Source organism: Dermacentor silvarum, chromosome 3 (assembly GCF_013339745.2).
Source record: "Dermacentor silvarum isolate Dsil-2018 chromosome 3, BIME_Dsil_1.4, whole genome shotgun sequence".
NCBI lineage: Eukaryota > Metazoa > Arthropoda > Arachnida > Ixodida > Ixodidae > Dermacentor > Dermacentor silvarum.
Genome location: NC_051156.1, coordinates 4,564,886 through 4,582,020, shown reverse-complemented (window position 1 = coordinate 4,582,020; position 17,135 = coordinate 4,564,886). Strand labels below are relative to the sequence as shown.

The following is a 17,135-nucleotide window of genomic DNA, read 5'->3' as shown; positions in this document are numbered from 1 at the left end:
TTCCCAACGATAATAAACGACGTAGTATCCGATTATTTGCAGGTTGTAATGACGCTCAAGAACCAAGAAACAGCCAAAAGTACCTGGTAACATATAATCCAACCCTTTAGTGGGCGAGCTTGTGCCCAAATGATGCATAAGACTAAGAGGCAAACAGAGTTTTCTTGAAAGTGGGAAAAGTGAGAGCAATGTTCATTGTAGTTCCAACACGAGTAGAACCTGATCGTTTTAAAGCGAAAGCTTTCTTTGGCTTTTTCGGCCGTTTTCATGGTATACGTCGGTGTTACGACGGTGGTCTGACTTGTGCAAGAGTAGGGCGTGTGCTCTCGGGCCACCGATTTATGAAGAAGAGGGAGGGAGGCGTCAAGCGGAAGCTCTCGCGTAACCGAGTGGCGGAGAGGGGAGGGAAGGAGGGAGGGGGGTGTACTGTCGCGGCAAGGAGACGAACGAGCCGGTATAGTACCCGGTATAGCGGGCCTAACCACACGTTTGCAGGACTGCGCTGTGCTTGAAGCCGCTGCGCCTGTAAACAGCGAAGTCCTCAATAATGAATGCCTGCGTCACAAAAGCAGTGCGAAAATTTTTCTCGCGGTGTGGGCGACTGTCTCGACTGTTTTTCTCGCGGTGTCGGCGCACCAACACCATGTGTTGGAGGATGTCTGGTACATCACAATATCGGCATAGGTATGAGAATTTAGTGGGGTGCATCCGGTGCATGATAATTCCATGGACATATGTATTCGTTTGTAGTCTGCGGAGGGCGGTGGCTTCTTCATTGCTTAATTTTGGATGTGGTAAAGGATATTCTGAAAAAAAAAGGCGAAATGCGAAAACACCCTGTACTTAGATTTAGGTGCATGGTAAAGAACCCCAGGTGGTCTAAATTTGCGGAGTCCCCCACTATGCCGTGCCTCATAATCAGATCGTGGTTTTGGCACGTAAAACCCCATATTTTTTAAATGAAAAAAGTGCAAGTTTGCCTTCGTTTATGGGGATGCGAGCCACTTTCGCGATGGCGCAAGCATAAACATGTATCGCCGCCTGCTGTCAGCTGTAGAAAGCAGCGTTTAAGGGAGGGCAACCAATGTAAATATACCTTCGTGCAGCAGCGCGTTCCAGAGGTGCGGGAAACACACAACCCTCCCTGACCGGCTGCTTTCTGCAGCTGCCTACAGGCGGCGACACAAGTGTATGCTCGCACAATGGTATGCGATGCTTGCGATGGTATTCAGTGAAAACAGTGAACAGACAGTGTCAATAGAGGGCCAGGAAATACCTCGGGTAAAAGAATACATATAACTTGGTATATGGATAAACGAAGGCAATATATATATGGAAACACAGGAAAGAACAATCATAGCAAAAGGGAAGAGCAATGCGGCCATAATGAAACACGGAGCTCTATGGGGATACAATAGGTACGATGTGCTCCGGGGTATGTGGAAAGGTGTAATGGTACTGCAGGGCTTACATTTGGAAATGCAGTTGTTCCCTTGAAGTCAGGGGTACAATCAGGACTCGATGGCAACCAAAGGTCAGTGGGACGCCTCGCGTTGGGCGCCCACGGGAAGACTTCTAATGAAGCTGTGCAGGGTGATATGGGCTGGACAAATTTTGAAGTAAGGGAGGCTCAGAGTAAAATTGATTTTGAATAACGACTGAGGAAAATGGAAGAAAGTGGATGGGGTGCAACAGTGTTCAGGTATTTGTGCGGGAAAAACATTGACTCACAGTGGAGGAAAAGAACGAGGAAGCTTGCCAGTAAATATGCGACCGGTATGGCCAGCAACACGGCAACAAAGAACGTCAAATGCAAAGTGAGAGAGGCTGAGACAAGATCCAGGCTTAAAAACCAGGCATTTAACTGTGCCAAGTGTTGCACTGAACGACGTAGACTCCAAAATGCGATCTTTGCGCAATAAGTGCGCAAGAACAGTGCAGCAGTAAACCCAAAATCTCTTTTCGAACACTTTAAGGGAAATGTGTACGCGCACGTACAGGCGGTTCACAACTACGCCTCAGAGAGAGATGGTGGACGAGGTGAGTGATGCGCTATGCATTTTGAATACCCCTATTCCCCATAGTGGGTATGAGCCACATGTTAACTGTACGACATCAACAGCAGCAACAACAGCATCAGCAACAACAACAGCAACAACAAAGAGCGGCTTCGTGCACCTTCGTAGCGCGCATCGCGCGAGGCGCGAGCGCATGCCCACACGACGCATCACAAGAAGAAGATCGGGCACGAAGAACAGACGCGCTGTTCTCGGTTGCTCTCTGTGGTCACGGTGGACGTTCGCCGTCTCCGCAGCCGTCTCACTGCCACGGCGCCTGGCCGCCCCTCGGTGGATCCACAGCGTCGCCTTCACCATGACGTCGAGCGAGGAGGAGGAGGGCACGCAAGAGGTACGCGACTCTATCTCGTTCGCGTCAACTGACCCGGTAGCCCTCGATTGTTCGCAGCGCTGTGAAAGGTCGTTCGGCAGCAGAACCCTGGTAGCTACTTCCAGTGAAAAATGCATGTGGTTTCCGCGCATGATTTGTCTTGAAAAGGAACTGGGGGTAATTCCTATGATATCCGTGGGTGACTTGACAGTTATGCAAAGATGAAACGCGGTCGCAGCTTGGGTGATTGCTAGCTGGCGTAACATATATGTAAATGCATCACTCTAATAGAACTCTGGGGTTTTACGTGCCAAAACGCCGATTTGATTGAGGCACGCTGTAGTGGAGGACTCGGGACTAATTTTGACCACCAGGGGACCTTTAACGTGTCTTCAATGCACAGGACAAGGGCGTTCTGGGATTTCGCCCCATCGAGATGCGGCCGCCGCGGCCGCGATTTAATCTCGCGACCTCGTGATTAGCAGCGCAACACCTTAGCTGCTAAGCCACCGCGGCGGGTCACTGTAGGCCTAAAGCTCATGCTGGTCATATAGTGTACAATTACGCGGCAAACGACGTCAGTCGCTTCATCGACATCCATCGCTGTGGTTTAGTGGCTGTGGCCTTGTGCTGCTATCATGTCGCGGGCGCTCTCCGATGGAGGCATACGACGCAGCACAAGGGCGCTCAGAAAAGAAATACTCGTGTGCCAAGAATGGTGTACGTGTTGAAGAAACGCAATATGTCCAGGTAATTCCTGGCAACCCCTATCCCTATTGCGGCGTCTCTCATCAACGGATTGCGCTTTGGGATGGGAAAACCCGTTACTGCGTTTACGAGTCCATTGGTGGAGGCGCTGTGCACGGTTGCTACTGATAGTCAGTGCTGGTTTGGCCGACTCTACTTTGCGACTGACGACTTCCGTTGACTTTTGGGGTTCCAGTTAGATATTATCAATATGCTGAAACAACACGTACTCGAAGGACACAAATGTGAGCAGTTTGTGCGCAGCATTTGGCGTCCCTTTTTTCGTTTACGCTGTTTCGGAAGTTCGTAGTTCAGTATAACCGCAGTGTAAAAACAATTACGTATAGCTGTTGACATTCAAACCGAAGACGTGACCGAATAATGCTCACCACGTACTCATCGTAGATACCCTCAGGCAACGACAGGGGGCGCCACGACAAGGGGCCTCCTTGTCCTACCAGGCTTATATAGCGATACAAGGTAGATAGAGAAGTGTTGAGGAAGAAAAAAAGAAAGATTAAGATGTATACAAATAAGCTGGAATAAAAATTGGAGGACGCTTAAGCTTCGCCTTTAAGAGTGGAATGCGATTGCATTCAAAGATCCCTGAATGCTTGTCAGGCTTCCCGGAAACTGCAGCTTTCTTTTTTCTCCACCTTCGCCTCTTCGCGCCGCTACCGTTTTACGCTGCCGAGGAAGCGAGCACCATCTGGATGTTGTTTTCGCAAATAACCTAACCGGGTGCGCCGCTGTTGGTATGGTATAGAAATGCTGGAAAAGGGGTTTCTGTTCGAGTTTCCTCGTAACATAATTGTTGTCTCGTACATTCAAACTGAATTCCGACGCTATCATGTCTGTACATAGTTGTAGATAAGTCCTACTTTACGATTTTTAGGACGTATTTTACTTTGAGAAATTCAATTTTGTTCACTAATGCGCCACGTGGAAGGCCTGCGTGGTCGGGGTTGTTTGGGATGATTTTCTCCACCACGGACGCTGGTGCTTACGCCGACCCGACGCTGACGCCGGATTTTCTGCGACATAGGGCCCTAGCGTTAAAAACAATGTATAGCATACCCGATTAACTGAAGCAGACTAGGTTACTATTTGTAGCCGCCTAATTTCAAAGGGGGTGCCAATGAATCATCATCATCACCCTAAGCCGTGGCGGCCCTACTACAGTTGCTGCGGTATCGTTCGGTGCCGTGTTTTGTATACGCGCGCTTATGGAAGCGAGGCATGTGACAGTTTAACAGCTCCAGTCGACACGGGGTCATCTCACTTCAATTCGCGTTCTGTTTACTGGGTGTTGTGGAGGCGGCGAGCCGGCTGACAGCGAGACCAAGCGTTCAGGAGCGCGATCGCGGCCCGACGCGAAGGGAACGAGACCAGACAAGCATCTTTCTATAGTGAACCTGCCATTGCTTGTTTACGTATATCACCTTTGCATGCAGTACAGCTTCTATGGCGTACATGCATAGGGCCACGTCTAAGTGGCGTGAACGCGCAATGGTTGGTTCACAGAAGGTTGTATAATGCACATGGCACGGCCGCTGAAAAAAAAAAAAAAAAAAAAAGGTGCGGCCTGCTGCGTCGCGTCACCGTCAATGGGCGAGCGCGTCTCGGCTAAGTTGACAGTTGCGGCCGCTTTTTTTGGTGATGGCGCCACTGCTACGGTACGCAAAGCAGACGCCAGTTCGTGCTACAATGTGGTTGCCTCCGGATTTATGCGCGTTGATGTGCTTTTTCGTGCGCATTTTCGTGTGCTTTTTTTGCGTGATCGTGTGTGTGAGCAGCTTGCCTCATGTTTCTTGTGCTTGAGTACGGTTCTCTGGTGTGCGCGGGTGTGGCAGACGGTTTTTTCTAGCGGTGTGATGCCGCGAAGCTGTTGTGTGCCGCTGTGCAACTCGACCGCAAGAAGAGACGCTACTGTGAAGTACCACGAATTCCCCTGCGACCTACAGCGTCGGGAAGCGTGGCTGAAGAATATTTCTCGCCAAGGGCCGTCAGGGAAAGGAAGCAAGTGAGAGCCAAGTGACAGGTCGCTGGTATGTTCATTATATTTTACTGAGAATGACTATAAAGAGAATACGAAGATTGGGCTGGTGCTTCCGACTGCTGTCCCGACTGTGTTTCCCAGTTGTCCGCCGTACATGAAAAAAAAAAAAAAAAAAGAACGCGCAGCCCAGAAACTTTTTTTTTTCGAGCCCAGGAAGAACAGCCGGCCGCAACTGTCAACTCAACCGAGACGCGCTCGCCAACTAGCGACGACGTGACGCAGCAGGCTGCACCTTTTTTTTATGTAAAAAGAGCCACGAATGGATTGATCAACTCCGGGCTGTCCAGAAGGCCCACAATGCGGCGGTGAGGCTTGCCCTTCCCGTCCCAACATGGGAGCGACCCACAGTCTTGCCCCTATAAAAACGGGGTCAAGATTCTTCCGACTACCTACCTACCTAGTGGCCGTGCCACTACCAGCGCAGAAAGAATATTGAAACGTGCGAGCGGAGTTTGGTCATAGAATAAAGAACAAACTTTGGTTGAAGAGAAGAACGAAGCTGGGCTGGATCGGGTGCGGCGCCGCGGACTGTTTTCGCTGAGCGATACCTTCGCATTCATCATCTTGTAAATAAACGCGATCCATCGTTTTGAAGTGGTCTTGAAGAAACACGTAAACCCATTCCCGATTATTCGTAATAGAGAACTTTTCATTTCATGTGAATCGAGCGGGCAGCCTTCATGGAGAGCATTGAGGCCCACTCTACAAAAGATTGGCACTCCTAGGGCAGACTTTTCACATATGTGGGGTAATCGGCACTTTTAAAATCGACTTTAATATTCAACCTGTAATATGTAACTATAAAACGCGTTATTTACGGCCTGATTAGAGTCACTGTCCCGCTTACAAACGCGGCTGTGGGAATGCTTCTCCGTGAACGGCTGTACTCGAGCAGTGGCGCCAGAGCGGGCGCGAGGAGACCTAGGCCCGAGACACCGTTTCGATGCCACTCAATGGGCCGCAATTTTTTTTTATCCAGCGGCCGTGGTAGTACATCCCTTCGCATTCCATTAAAATGTGCTGAGTTGTCTCGGCAGTTTTACTGCAGCATGCACATGCCTCATCTAGTGGCGAATATTTGCTCCGGTATGTATTTGTCCTTGGGCAATCAGCTCGAGGTTCAAGTAGCAAGGCACTGCACTTTGTGTTATCGTACAGATTTTCCCTCCAAATTTCTTTCTTCTCGTTCTCGTAAATGTCCATAGTTTGTTTTGTTTACATTCTTTGCATCCAATTCACTGTCTCTGTTTTTCTCAGTTTCTGATGACACCTGGTTGTCTATTTACACTTTGAATTACCCCGTACTTGGTTGCCAACTTTCTTGACATCTTCCTCCATTCTGTGTCCATGCTTTTCAGGTACAGATACCTGTGCACTTTAGCCGCCTATTTATTTTCAGGCATGTTCCTGAGTCTTTCTTCAAAAGTTTGTTCTGCGCTTCTCTGACTTCAAAAGAGACCCAATCTATGTCAACCTTCACTGTCTCATTCGGGGTTTAATCCTGGGCTCCCAAAGCCAACCGGCCTAATGATCTCTGGTTAACTTCCAACCCCGACAAGATTCCGATTTGACGGACAAAATGGCATTTGCGAACGTTAGCGCAGGCACCATTACTCTTTTCCAGATTCCCACCACGTAATACTAGTCTTTATTAAAGATCATAATTCTCGAGTCTCTGTGCTAAACTGAAGGCCTATATTTGTCTCTGCGTTGCCACAGAAATTTGCAAGTGTGTAAATCTCTTGCAGTCGTGTTCTGTTTGACAGAAGTGCTTTTTTTCGAGGCGCGTTTGGTAAGTTGCATTCATTATTATTAATTTCTGTGATGATACTTTGGAACAACTTTGAATTTTAGGAACGTTCTGTTAGGCAGAGGGCAGTCCCTTCTGATCGTGGTAGAGGCAGATAAATTTCCGAGTTAGTTTGATGTTTGCTTTCAGGAAAACGTGACAGCTGAACGCTCGAGAAAGGATAGCGTCAGTGGTTTTTTTGAAGAGATATGTAGATAGTTCGCGTGAGCTTCCGTTAAACTAAGACTTCCTTTTCAGATTTCGCGAGTTCTGAAAATAACGATGTATCAGGTTAGATACTGGTTATTCTGCAGTGTACTTCAGCTGATTTTAGAAATCGCCGGATGGTTATTCCCGCACGCACGTAGAGAGTACCGCGCCTTAAAAACGGGCTGCGCGGATCGCTTTTAGTAATGGTATACTCAACAGATTTCTTTTTTCTTAGACGTATTGTGTAAGAGTATGTCTAAGGCTGTGCGTGTCTCGCACGTGTATTTAGAAGATGGCAGTATTTGAGTTTCATTTAGTGCGTGGAAGTACTTATAAATAAGCGCGAATCTTCTTGTAGTCTTGAACGCGTACGTTGCGCTATTTTTTGTTTTTTGTTTCTTTAATGCGTGACTCACATGCAAGAGTCTTGACCGCAAAATAAAAGCGAGTCTCATAGTACATCCGTGAAGTCAACGAGGCTCTCAGTGGCACTACTACGTGCGTTAATAACGGATGTAGAGTACGAACTTATGACATTTCCATTATCAATGATTTAGTATCATTCTGCAGTTAAGTTGGAGGATTTTGGTGCTGTATGCATAGACGTGTAGTGTTCTGTTCGATTTTTTTTCAGTCTACTACATTTTCAGGCATGGAGTAGTGCCTGAACCGACAAAAAAAAAATATCGCCGTGGGACTATATCAGTCAAGGTGCAACCAAATTAGGAACGCCCACTAAGCTTCAACAAAGTCACTCCCTCACCACAACAGAATTGGCCTCCCTGGTGCAGTATTCGACCGCTACCTCCCTAATGACTCCTACAATTATCCCATGGACCTCAGTCCCCAGCGGCTGCGTAGCACCTGACCAAGGCGGCGGTCAGACCTGCTACGCGGCAGAGGGTGCTAAGGATCTCTGGGTCCGGACAGGCCGCCAATGGAAACTGAGCCTGGCAACGTTCAACACTCGCACCCTATCGAGTGAGGCTAGTTTAGCAGGGCTATTTGAAGAATTATTGCCAGGGATATTATTGACCTTAGTGAGGTTAGAAGAACTGGTGAGGCTAATACAGTACTGAATAACGGCCACGTCCTCTGCTACAGAGGTCTTCCAGATAAGAGAGAATTGGGGTAGGATTTCTAGTCCATAAGGACATAGCGGGCAACAATGATGAATTCTACAGCATTAATTAGAGGGTAGCAGTCGTCGTAATAAAGCTTAACAGGAGGTATAGAATGAAGGTAGTACAAGCCTACACCCCAACCTCCAGTCACAATGATGAAGAAATAGAACAGTTTTATGAAGATGTTGAATTAGAAATGAGGAAGGTGCAAACTCAGTATACTTAGTAATGGGCGACTTAAATGCAAACGTGGGGAAAAAACCCGCCGTGGTTGCTCAGTGGCTATGGTGTTGGGCTGCTGAGCACGAGGTCGCGGGATCGAATCCCAGCCACAGCGGCCGCATTTTGATGGGGGCGAAGTGCAAAAACAACTGTGTACTTAGGTTTAGGTTCACGTTAAAGAACCCCAGGTGGTTCAAATTTCCGGAGTACCCCACTACGGCGTGCCTCATAATGAGATCGTGTTTTTGGCACGTAAAACCCCATAATTTATTTCATTTTTCAAAAGTGGGGAAAAAACAGGCTGGTGAGCAACCAATTGGCAACTACGGCATCGATTTTAGGAACAGAATACACCGTTTCATACATCAGATGCAACGCTATGGCCGCTACGCCAGAAGTACGGTCATTAAAATGTATCACTCCGCGCGTTCTGTCTATGCTTCGCTGCGGGCCAGCGGCGTTTGCTCGCGCGAGCTTGCACGTGAGGCTGCCGCGATAGGCTCCAAATAAAAAGAATAACGAAAAATAAATTGATTTAAAACAACGTGTTAGCAGGCATATGAGTACATGGTTTGCTTGTTTTTAAGTGGAAATTCATTTTTCGTTCAGAACTGATCCTATATAAAGAACATTTTCACAAAATGCGGCCAATAAACACCGAACTATACTTAAGTGCGAACGTAGCCACTGCAAAAAGTATCTCCAGCCTCCACAACGTTGCACCTGATGTATGAGACGGAGTATAGTGGAGAGATGTTGGCAGAATTCGGGGAAAGGAATAGGCTCCGAATAATGAATACCTTCTTCAGGAAGTGCAGCAATAGGAAGTGAACCTGGAAAAGCCCTAATGGAGAGACAAGGAATGAAATAGATTTCATACAGTCTGCCGATCCCAGCATAGTGCTGGTTGTAGAAGTGTTAGGTAGGATAAAGTGCAGTGACCATAGGTTAGTGAGGTCTAGGATTTCTCTCAATGCTAAGAGAGAAAGCATAAATTTAGTCAAGAAGAAACAGACCAACCTAGACGCAGTAAGGGTAAAAGCAGACCAATTCAGGCTGGTGCTCGCAAACAAATATGCAGCTTTGAACAGGAAGATGAAGACAACATAGAAGTAATGAATGAAACCGTAACTAGGCTCATCTCAGAAGCAGCAATTGAAGTGGGAGGTAAGGTACCAAGGGAACTAGTAGGTAAGCTCTTCCAAGTAACAAAGGACCTAATAAAGAAACGGCAAAACATGAAAGTGTCATACTCGAGAGATCAGATAGAATTCGCTGAACTGTCGAAACTGAAACAAGAAGAAAGTAAGGGATATCCGAAATGATAACGTGGAAAATATTGAGAAAGCAGTAAAATATTGACGCAGCATGAAATCAGTGAGAAGAAAACTTGGCATAAGACAAGGCAAAACGCATTAACTGAAAGATAAGCAGGGTAATATTGTTACGCGAACGAAGGATTAAGTACTGGAGACTATTTACAAAGTGTATTTACAAAGGATAGCTGCAGCGCTAGCCACTTCAGCCGACAGCTCGAGAGCAAAGCGCAGTTCGTCTTCTTCGTCTGGGCGCCCGCGCGCATTTTCCAGAAGAAACACGCAATATGCATGTATCATTATCCCCGGCGGCAGAAGCACCGTCCTGGTGCGTCTAAATATCAGTGGGAACAGGAGGGTAATACGGTTTTAGGCGAGCGACATGCACAACGTCTGTGGAAGTCGGAGCAGATGAGGCACTGGTACTGACTGGGGCGATTTCATACGTAACTGGAGTCACGGCACGCAGCACTCATTATGGGCCTGTGTACCAGAAGTAGCTCGAATACGGCGATGTCCAGGAGGTGCGGCAGTGGCGAGAGACGTGGCCAATGCTGTGGCAACGGAAGCAAATGGGCTAGTCATCCGGATTCCGGAGTTCTCCACTCTGTAGGGTTGCGGTATCTGGGAGGGGAATACATATCGCTACGAGGCGCAGCTGTCGGCACCAGTCGGGCATCAGGTCGGGAGACGGAGCAGACAGCAGGAAAACCGAGGTTGTCAAATTCTTGCCGCACAACTTCCTGAATGAGGGAGATCGCCGGGGCTGGTTGGTCAATGGTGGGGTCAAGTGGGCGTGGATGGAATGGGGCAGGACTTACAGCCTCGAGCTCGCGGCGAACAATACGTGTGATGGTCCCATTGGAGGGGGGTGAAGCGGTAAGGGCGACGCAGGACGACGTCACAGCCGTGTTAGGGAGCAGGGAGAACTGTGGAATGACGCGGCGGCTTTTGACGTGCTCAAAGCGGCGGCATTCCTTGACAATGACGTCGATGGTGGACAAATTGTTAAATATCAACAAGTTGAATGCATCGTCCGCGATCACTTTGAGAACGTGGCCTACCTTGTCAACTTCGACCATGTTCTCGTCGACTTTCCGGCAAAGAGCGAGCACGTCCTGTATGTACGAGACATGCGATTCAGTGGAAGACTGTACTCGGGTAGCAAGCTCTTTTCTTGCAGCCAGCTGCCGACCGGTCAGATTTCCAAAAAGGTCGCGGAGCTTCTCCTTGAAAGCGTCCCAGCTAGAGATCTCCTCCTCGTGTGTCCGGAACCATGGAGACACGAGGTGTTCCGCCCAAGTACACTCTAAAAACAGTTGCACCATTTGGGGTGCATTTTTGCCACACAACAATAATCGTCATCTGTCTTGCTTGCGTTTCCTATCTTGAAAACTCTGCACTTGCTACTTTCCTGTCGAGAACGCTGTGTCACGCTGATAACGCTCTTGTCGTTCGTGACCGAGAAGTGCCGGGCGCACAGCGTTAAAGAAAGGAAAGCCACGCAAGTCAGATGACGATTATTGTTCTGTGGCAAAAATACGCCCCAAAGGGTGCAAGTGTTTTTAGAGTGTAGAAGAGGAGATTCGCTAGCATTATGGTAGGGTCCCAGTAGTTGTTTCGGCTAACACGCTCATACATGCCGAGCCAATCATCAACGTCGACATTATCTTGGCCGGAGAATATGCCAGAATCGCGGGGAGTGGCAACCGTGACGTACGTTGTGGTTGGAGTCGCAGTAGTAGCAGCAGACGAGGTGTCGTCACCGGGAGCCATGGTGGAAAGCTGGACGGTGCGGCCGCTGCGGAGCTCCGTGGCGAGGATGGGGAACGGTACGCTCCACCAAAATGTTACGCGAACGAAGGATTAAGTAATGGAGACTATTGACAAAGTATATTTAGAAAGGATAGCTGCAGCGCTGGCCAGTTCAGCCGACAGCTCCAGAGCAAAGCGCAGTTCTTCTTCGTCTGGGCGCCCGCGCGCATCGTCCAGAAGAAACACGCAATATGCATGTATAAATATCATCAGCAACTTCGATGGTATAGTAAAAGCAGCGGGGGAATTTTATACTGACCGGTACAGTCCTCAGGGCAATCAAGCTACTTTCATTCGAAGTAGTGATGAACAGGATACAGAGGCTCCTTCTATAACTAGCGATGAAGTTAGAAGGGCCTTGAAAGATATGACCAGGGGAAAAGCTGCCGGAGAAGATACAATAACAGTCGATTTAATCAAAGATGGAGGAGATATCATGCTTGAAAAGCTTGCGGCCCTTTATACGCAATGCCTCACGACTTCAAGTGTACCAGAAAGCTGGAAGAACGCCAACATTATACTCATCCATAAGAAGGGAGACGTTAAAGAATTGAAGAATTATAGACCCATTAGCTTGCTTTCAGTATTGTATAAAACATTAACCAAGATAATTTGAATAGAATCAGGGCAACACTTGAATTCAGCCAACGAAGAGAACAGGCTGGCTTCAGGAAGGGATATTCTACGATGGATCATATCCATGTCATCAATCAGGTAATAAAAAAACCTGCAGAGTACAATCAACCTCTCTATATGACTTTCATAGATTATGAAAAAGCATTTGATTCAGTAGAGATACCAGCAGTCATAGAGGCAGTGCGAAATCGTACAGGAGGCATACGTGAATATCTTGGCAAATATCTACAAGGATTACACAGCACCATTGGTTCTCCACATGAAAAGTAGAAATATACCTATCAAAAGGGGGTCAGGTAAGGAGACACAATCTCTCCAATGCTATTCACTGCATGCTTAGAAGAAGTATTCAAGCTCTTAGACTGGGAAGGCTTAGGAGTGAGGATCAACGGCGAATATCTCAACAACTTTCGGTTTGCAGATGACATTGTCCTATTCAGCAACAATGTGAATGAATTACAACTAATGATTGAGGACCTTAACCAAGAGAGTATAACAGTGGGGTTGAAGATTAAAGGGGCACTAAGGAGAAACAGGAAGTTCAGCTGGAATAAAAGATGGACCTTCAGGAATGCATGCAGCTTTTGTTGGGTGCAAAAATATGAGTTATTAGCGGAGAAATTCGTAAACAAAGACCAAATATCTCTTCCTCAATTTATCTCACCCGAGATTTGGCGCTGAAGCAGTGTCGTCACAGATTTCATTGCTCTCAGCGAATCAGAATGCGCCATGATACGTCACCGCTTGCGTAAACGGCCGAGGCGCTGGCTGCATCATGGCTGCATGGCCGCTGCGTTTGCGTTCGCCGCAATGGATACCGTTGCTGCCGCTTAACCTTGCAACGAAGAGCTCGCCAGGGAAGCAGGACTGCATTTCAGCTATATTCGGTGAAACGTAGCGCGAAATGATCCTCCGTGCTCGAGCGGTAGGTGTTTCCGTGTGCGATGGCGGTGAGCCTCCGGCCGCGCCGGCGGTAAGCAGAGCTTACCGCCGGCGCGGCAGCTTTGCTTACCGCTGTTTTCGTCGACGGAAGGCGAAGCGTCCGGTCCGCCAGGCGACGATGTTCCCGACAGAATAAGCGTAGAAATTTGAGCTCGTACTCGGTATGGTTATTTCGTGGCTTTATTTAATCACATTCAGCACTCACCGAGCCGCCAGTTTGCTGCTGCAGGGGCACCGTTAGGGGGTTTGATGAAGGCCGCATTGAGGGAACAGCTGGTCGAGAAAGGACTGGCCTCTGGGGCACGCCAAGATACTTTCCGAGGGCAGGATTATATACATAATCCGAGGGCGAGAAATGCAGAGAGCACACCATTGGTTTCTCTGGCTCTTTTGCCGTTTTACCATCGGCAGAGCACTGAGCCATTGCGAACGCCGGGGAGCCGGGGCTCATCGCGCGGCACCACATGAAAGGACACAATCGGGTCATCACTGCCGCTGCGCCTGAGCAAGCGCCCTTGGGCCGTTTATACAGCCCTCAAAACTACACACACGAGGCATTTTCTGGCTGTCTCCCGCGAAGTCAACGTTTTTCGAGCTAGCAACGCAACCAAACACTGCAACACTGTAGAGCGGAACAGGCGCGCGCGATGATGCATGGAGCAAAAACGAAACTACGGAACTAGCTCGACCGGATGTAGCGCCATGACATTTTTTCTTATTTATTTAATTTTGCGCTAAACTTGTATTTCCTCGCTTGAAACGGTTTAAAAAGTCGGTAAATGCGGTTTATATCGGTTTAAGGTGTATTTCATTTTGTGTTTTATTTAACAGCGATAAATCGCTCTCGACAAATCGCGACCGGGCTGCGTTTGTGATCTGTGACGTCACGAACGTGTAGTGCGGGAAATACGAAGGGGCGTCAGCAGCTATCCTTCAGTTTTTCGCTATTTTCTCGCTTATTAAACATCTGTTTGCAGTAAGAATGGTGTGAATGTGATCGGGAAAGGATAATCTACCATTTAAGCTCAACTTCCGGTTTCTCTTTAGTGTCCCTTTAACATGCAGAAAACAAAGATAATGTTAAATAGCCTGGAAAGACAACAAGTATTCAGTATCGTCAGTCAGCCTCTAGAGTCTGTAAAGGAGTATGCTTATCAAGGTCAATTACTCACAGGGGACCCTGATCATGAAAAAGAAATTTACAGAAAAATAAAATTAGGTTGGAGTGCATACGACAGGCATTGCGAAATCCTGACTGGAAGCTTACCACTGTCGTTGAACAGAAAAGTGTACAATCATTGCATTCTACCGGTACAACGATATGGGGCAGAAACTTTGAGGTTAACAAAGACGCTCGAGAAGAAGTTAAGGACCGCACAGAGCGCGATGGAACGAAAAGTGTTAGGCCTAACGTTAAGATACAGGAAGAAGGTGGTGTGGATCAGACAGAGAACAAACGGGGATAACCGATATTCTAGTTGACATTAAACAAAAAATGGAGCTGGGCAGGCCGTGTAATACGTAGGATGGATAACCGGTGGACCATTAGAGTTACAGAATGGATACCAAGACAATGGAAGCGCAGTCGAGGACGGCAGAAAACTAGGTGGGGTGATGAAGTTAGGAAATTTGCAGGCGCAAGCTGGAATCAGCTAGCGCAAGACAGGGGTAATTGGAGATCACAGGGAGAGGCCTTCGTCCTGCAGTGGACATAAATATAGAAATCTCTTGCATTGTCCGCTAGTAGCACTATGTCGCCCGCATACATCAGCCCGGGGACCTTTTGTTCCATTTGTACCATTTGTCCATTACGCATCTACGATAAATCAAACGTTAATTTACTGCTTTCCGGTCATCTTTCTATGCCATTAACATAAAGCGTGAACAACAATGGAGACAGAGGACAGCCCTGCTTTAGTCCTTGGGGAGTTTCCACCATTTCATAACATTTTCGACCTTCCCATACAGCTGTATTCGGTTGTCTCTATATATATCCCTCAGCAGCTCTACAAGATTACCATCTATGCTTTCGTGCTTTAGAATACCGTAACAACTCCCTGTCTACGTGTTAGTAGGCTCGTTTAATATCTAGAAATGCTATTCATCTTGAAACTGAAGCGCATACACAAGAAACGAGAACACAAGGCAAAGGTAACACACAAGCGCTGATTCGGACCTCAGTTGAGGTAAACGCTGTTTAGTTAGCTGCCCATATATTTCGTCTGAAACTTTGAAAAAAAAATGTGGTTGATCCCTCTTATATAGGAATCGGTATAGAACACGAAAGTGAAACGTGTCTTCACAGAAGTAGTGTAATGTTTATTGCACATTGATATATAATGTCTATTTGTGTTTTGTGGCTAAAGCGCCCTTAGGCGTTGATGCACCCACGCTGACGCCTGGTGGCACGTCTCCTCCATCACGACTACCAACGTCGATGACCATGAGCAACCGTCGTGCATATGGAAGCTGCACTACGCTGCACACGCTAGCACAACGCGAAAGACGAAGCACGTAACTGACACACTAATACAACGCGCAAGACAAAGCACGTAACTGAATCGTCACCGAGTCAAATCAGCGCGTAGAGCGCGTCGTAATTGCAGCCTCCGCGATCAACTTCAGAAACATTTTCAGAGCTAATTGCGGAGGCCACGCTCCGCTGTGCTGAGTACGGTGAACGCCACCTAGGTGGCGTTGGTAGTGCTTCTTGATGCCAGCGTCCCTTCGAATGCTGGCATCGAGGCGTAATATCTCGAAACTGGTTCAGTCCTGCGAATTCGCTCCATGTGGATAGGCCTTGCAAGCTCAGCGGCTATAATTCGTAGATTGAAAGATGTGCCGTAAAATAAATAATTAGAAAGTTAATTAATGTATTTATGGTAATTATTCAATTAGGCGTATTGATTTCTCATGGAAGTAATGGCCGCCTCATCGAGTTGTTTAGATCTAGGATTATAATTGTGCTATCTGCCCCAGGCAATTTTTAAAAATTTGGTGCGTCTAAAATAAACACCCTGTATGCTCCTTGCAGAAAGGAACCACATTTCAAGCTTACACACATAATTATCCCGATTTTGTCAACGATGAGAAAGTGCTGCTTTTCGGATGGGAAAAAGACAAAACAGAGTTCCTAACTTTATTGCTCAAAAAGGAGGTAAACTACGATGCGAAAGTTATCGACAGCAGCGAAGCAGTTTCTATAGTTGAGTTGATTTTCTCTTGGCGATGACGTTTTGACAATCGTCGTTGGCTGGAACCCTATGTCAGGTTTACTATTGGCCAATCAATATGCTTGACTTTATAACACCTTTGTATTGAGGTGAAGCGTGCTAAAGGACATCCATCATTTTGTGACTGACTCGGCGCCTCTGCCATTTCAAAACATCGGCTGTAGGTGGGAAAAAAGTTCGTCATGTATGCAAGGACAAGCCGGCAGAATGAACAATCAAGGGCACATATTTTGGAATGCGAACTATTCTTAAGGTTTAAACGATTTTCAAAGAATATTGTTCAAGAAATGATTTTAAAAGAATCCGGCGCCCTCGTATTGCTTTGGTCAACATCCCGTAAAGTAATTGTTCCTCTGCTTCACAGGTCCATATCGCGCGCGTCTAATGTCACCCATGAAATTATTGTAGTCACGCTCACTACGCCCTCCGCTGTGACAACCAGTGACACTGACTACTTTCAATAAAGTCTTTGCGGTCTAAGTGTTTTTGATAAGCGCGCTTTCCTGCATTAAACCAAGAACGACTTCAACAGCCTTGCTTGTATGTAAGTGGACTGTGTCGAATGTCAAGTGCACTAGTTTCCTTTTGATATGTCCTTCTTGGTATATCGTTGTATGCGGTTCATTCCCGGTTCATGTTTGTGCCTGCTGTCGC

At 47.3% G+C, this 17,135-nt stretch overlaps 1 protein-coding gene across 1 annotated transcript in view; it reads left to right on the top strand.

Annotated features, from left to right (window-relative positions):
• Positions 1-2,248: 2,248 nt before the first annotated feature.
• Positions 2,249-17,135, top strand: part of LOC125944176 (sodium- and chloride-dependent glycine transporter 2-like) — a 34,417-nt gene continuing 19,530 nt past the window's right edge. Inside the window, exon 1 of the mRNA XM_049664484.1 lies at positions 2,249-2,409. Coding sequence (XP_049520441.1) covers positions 2,374-2,409 — 36 coding nt within the window. The 5' untranslated portion in view covers positions 2,249-2,373. The remainder of the gene's footprint in view (positions 2,410-17,135) is intronic.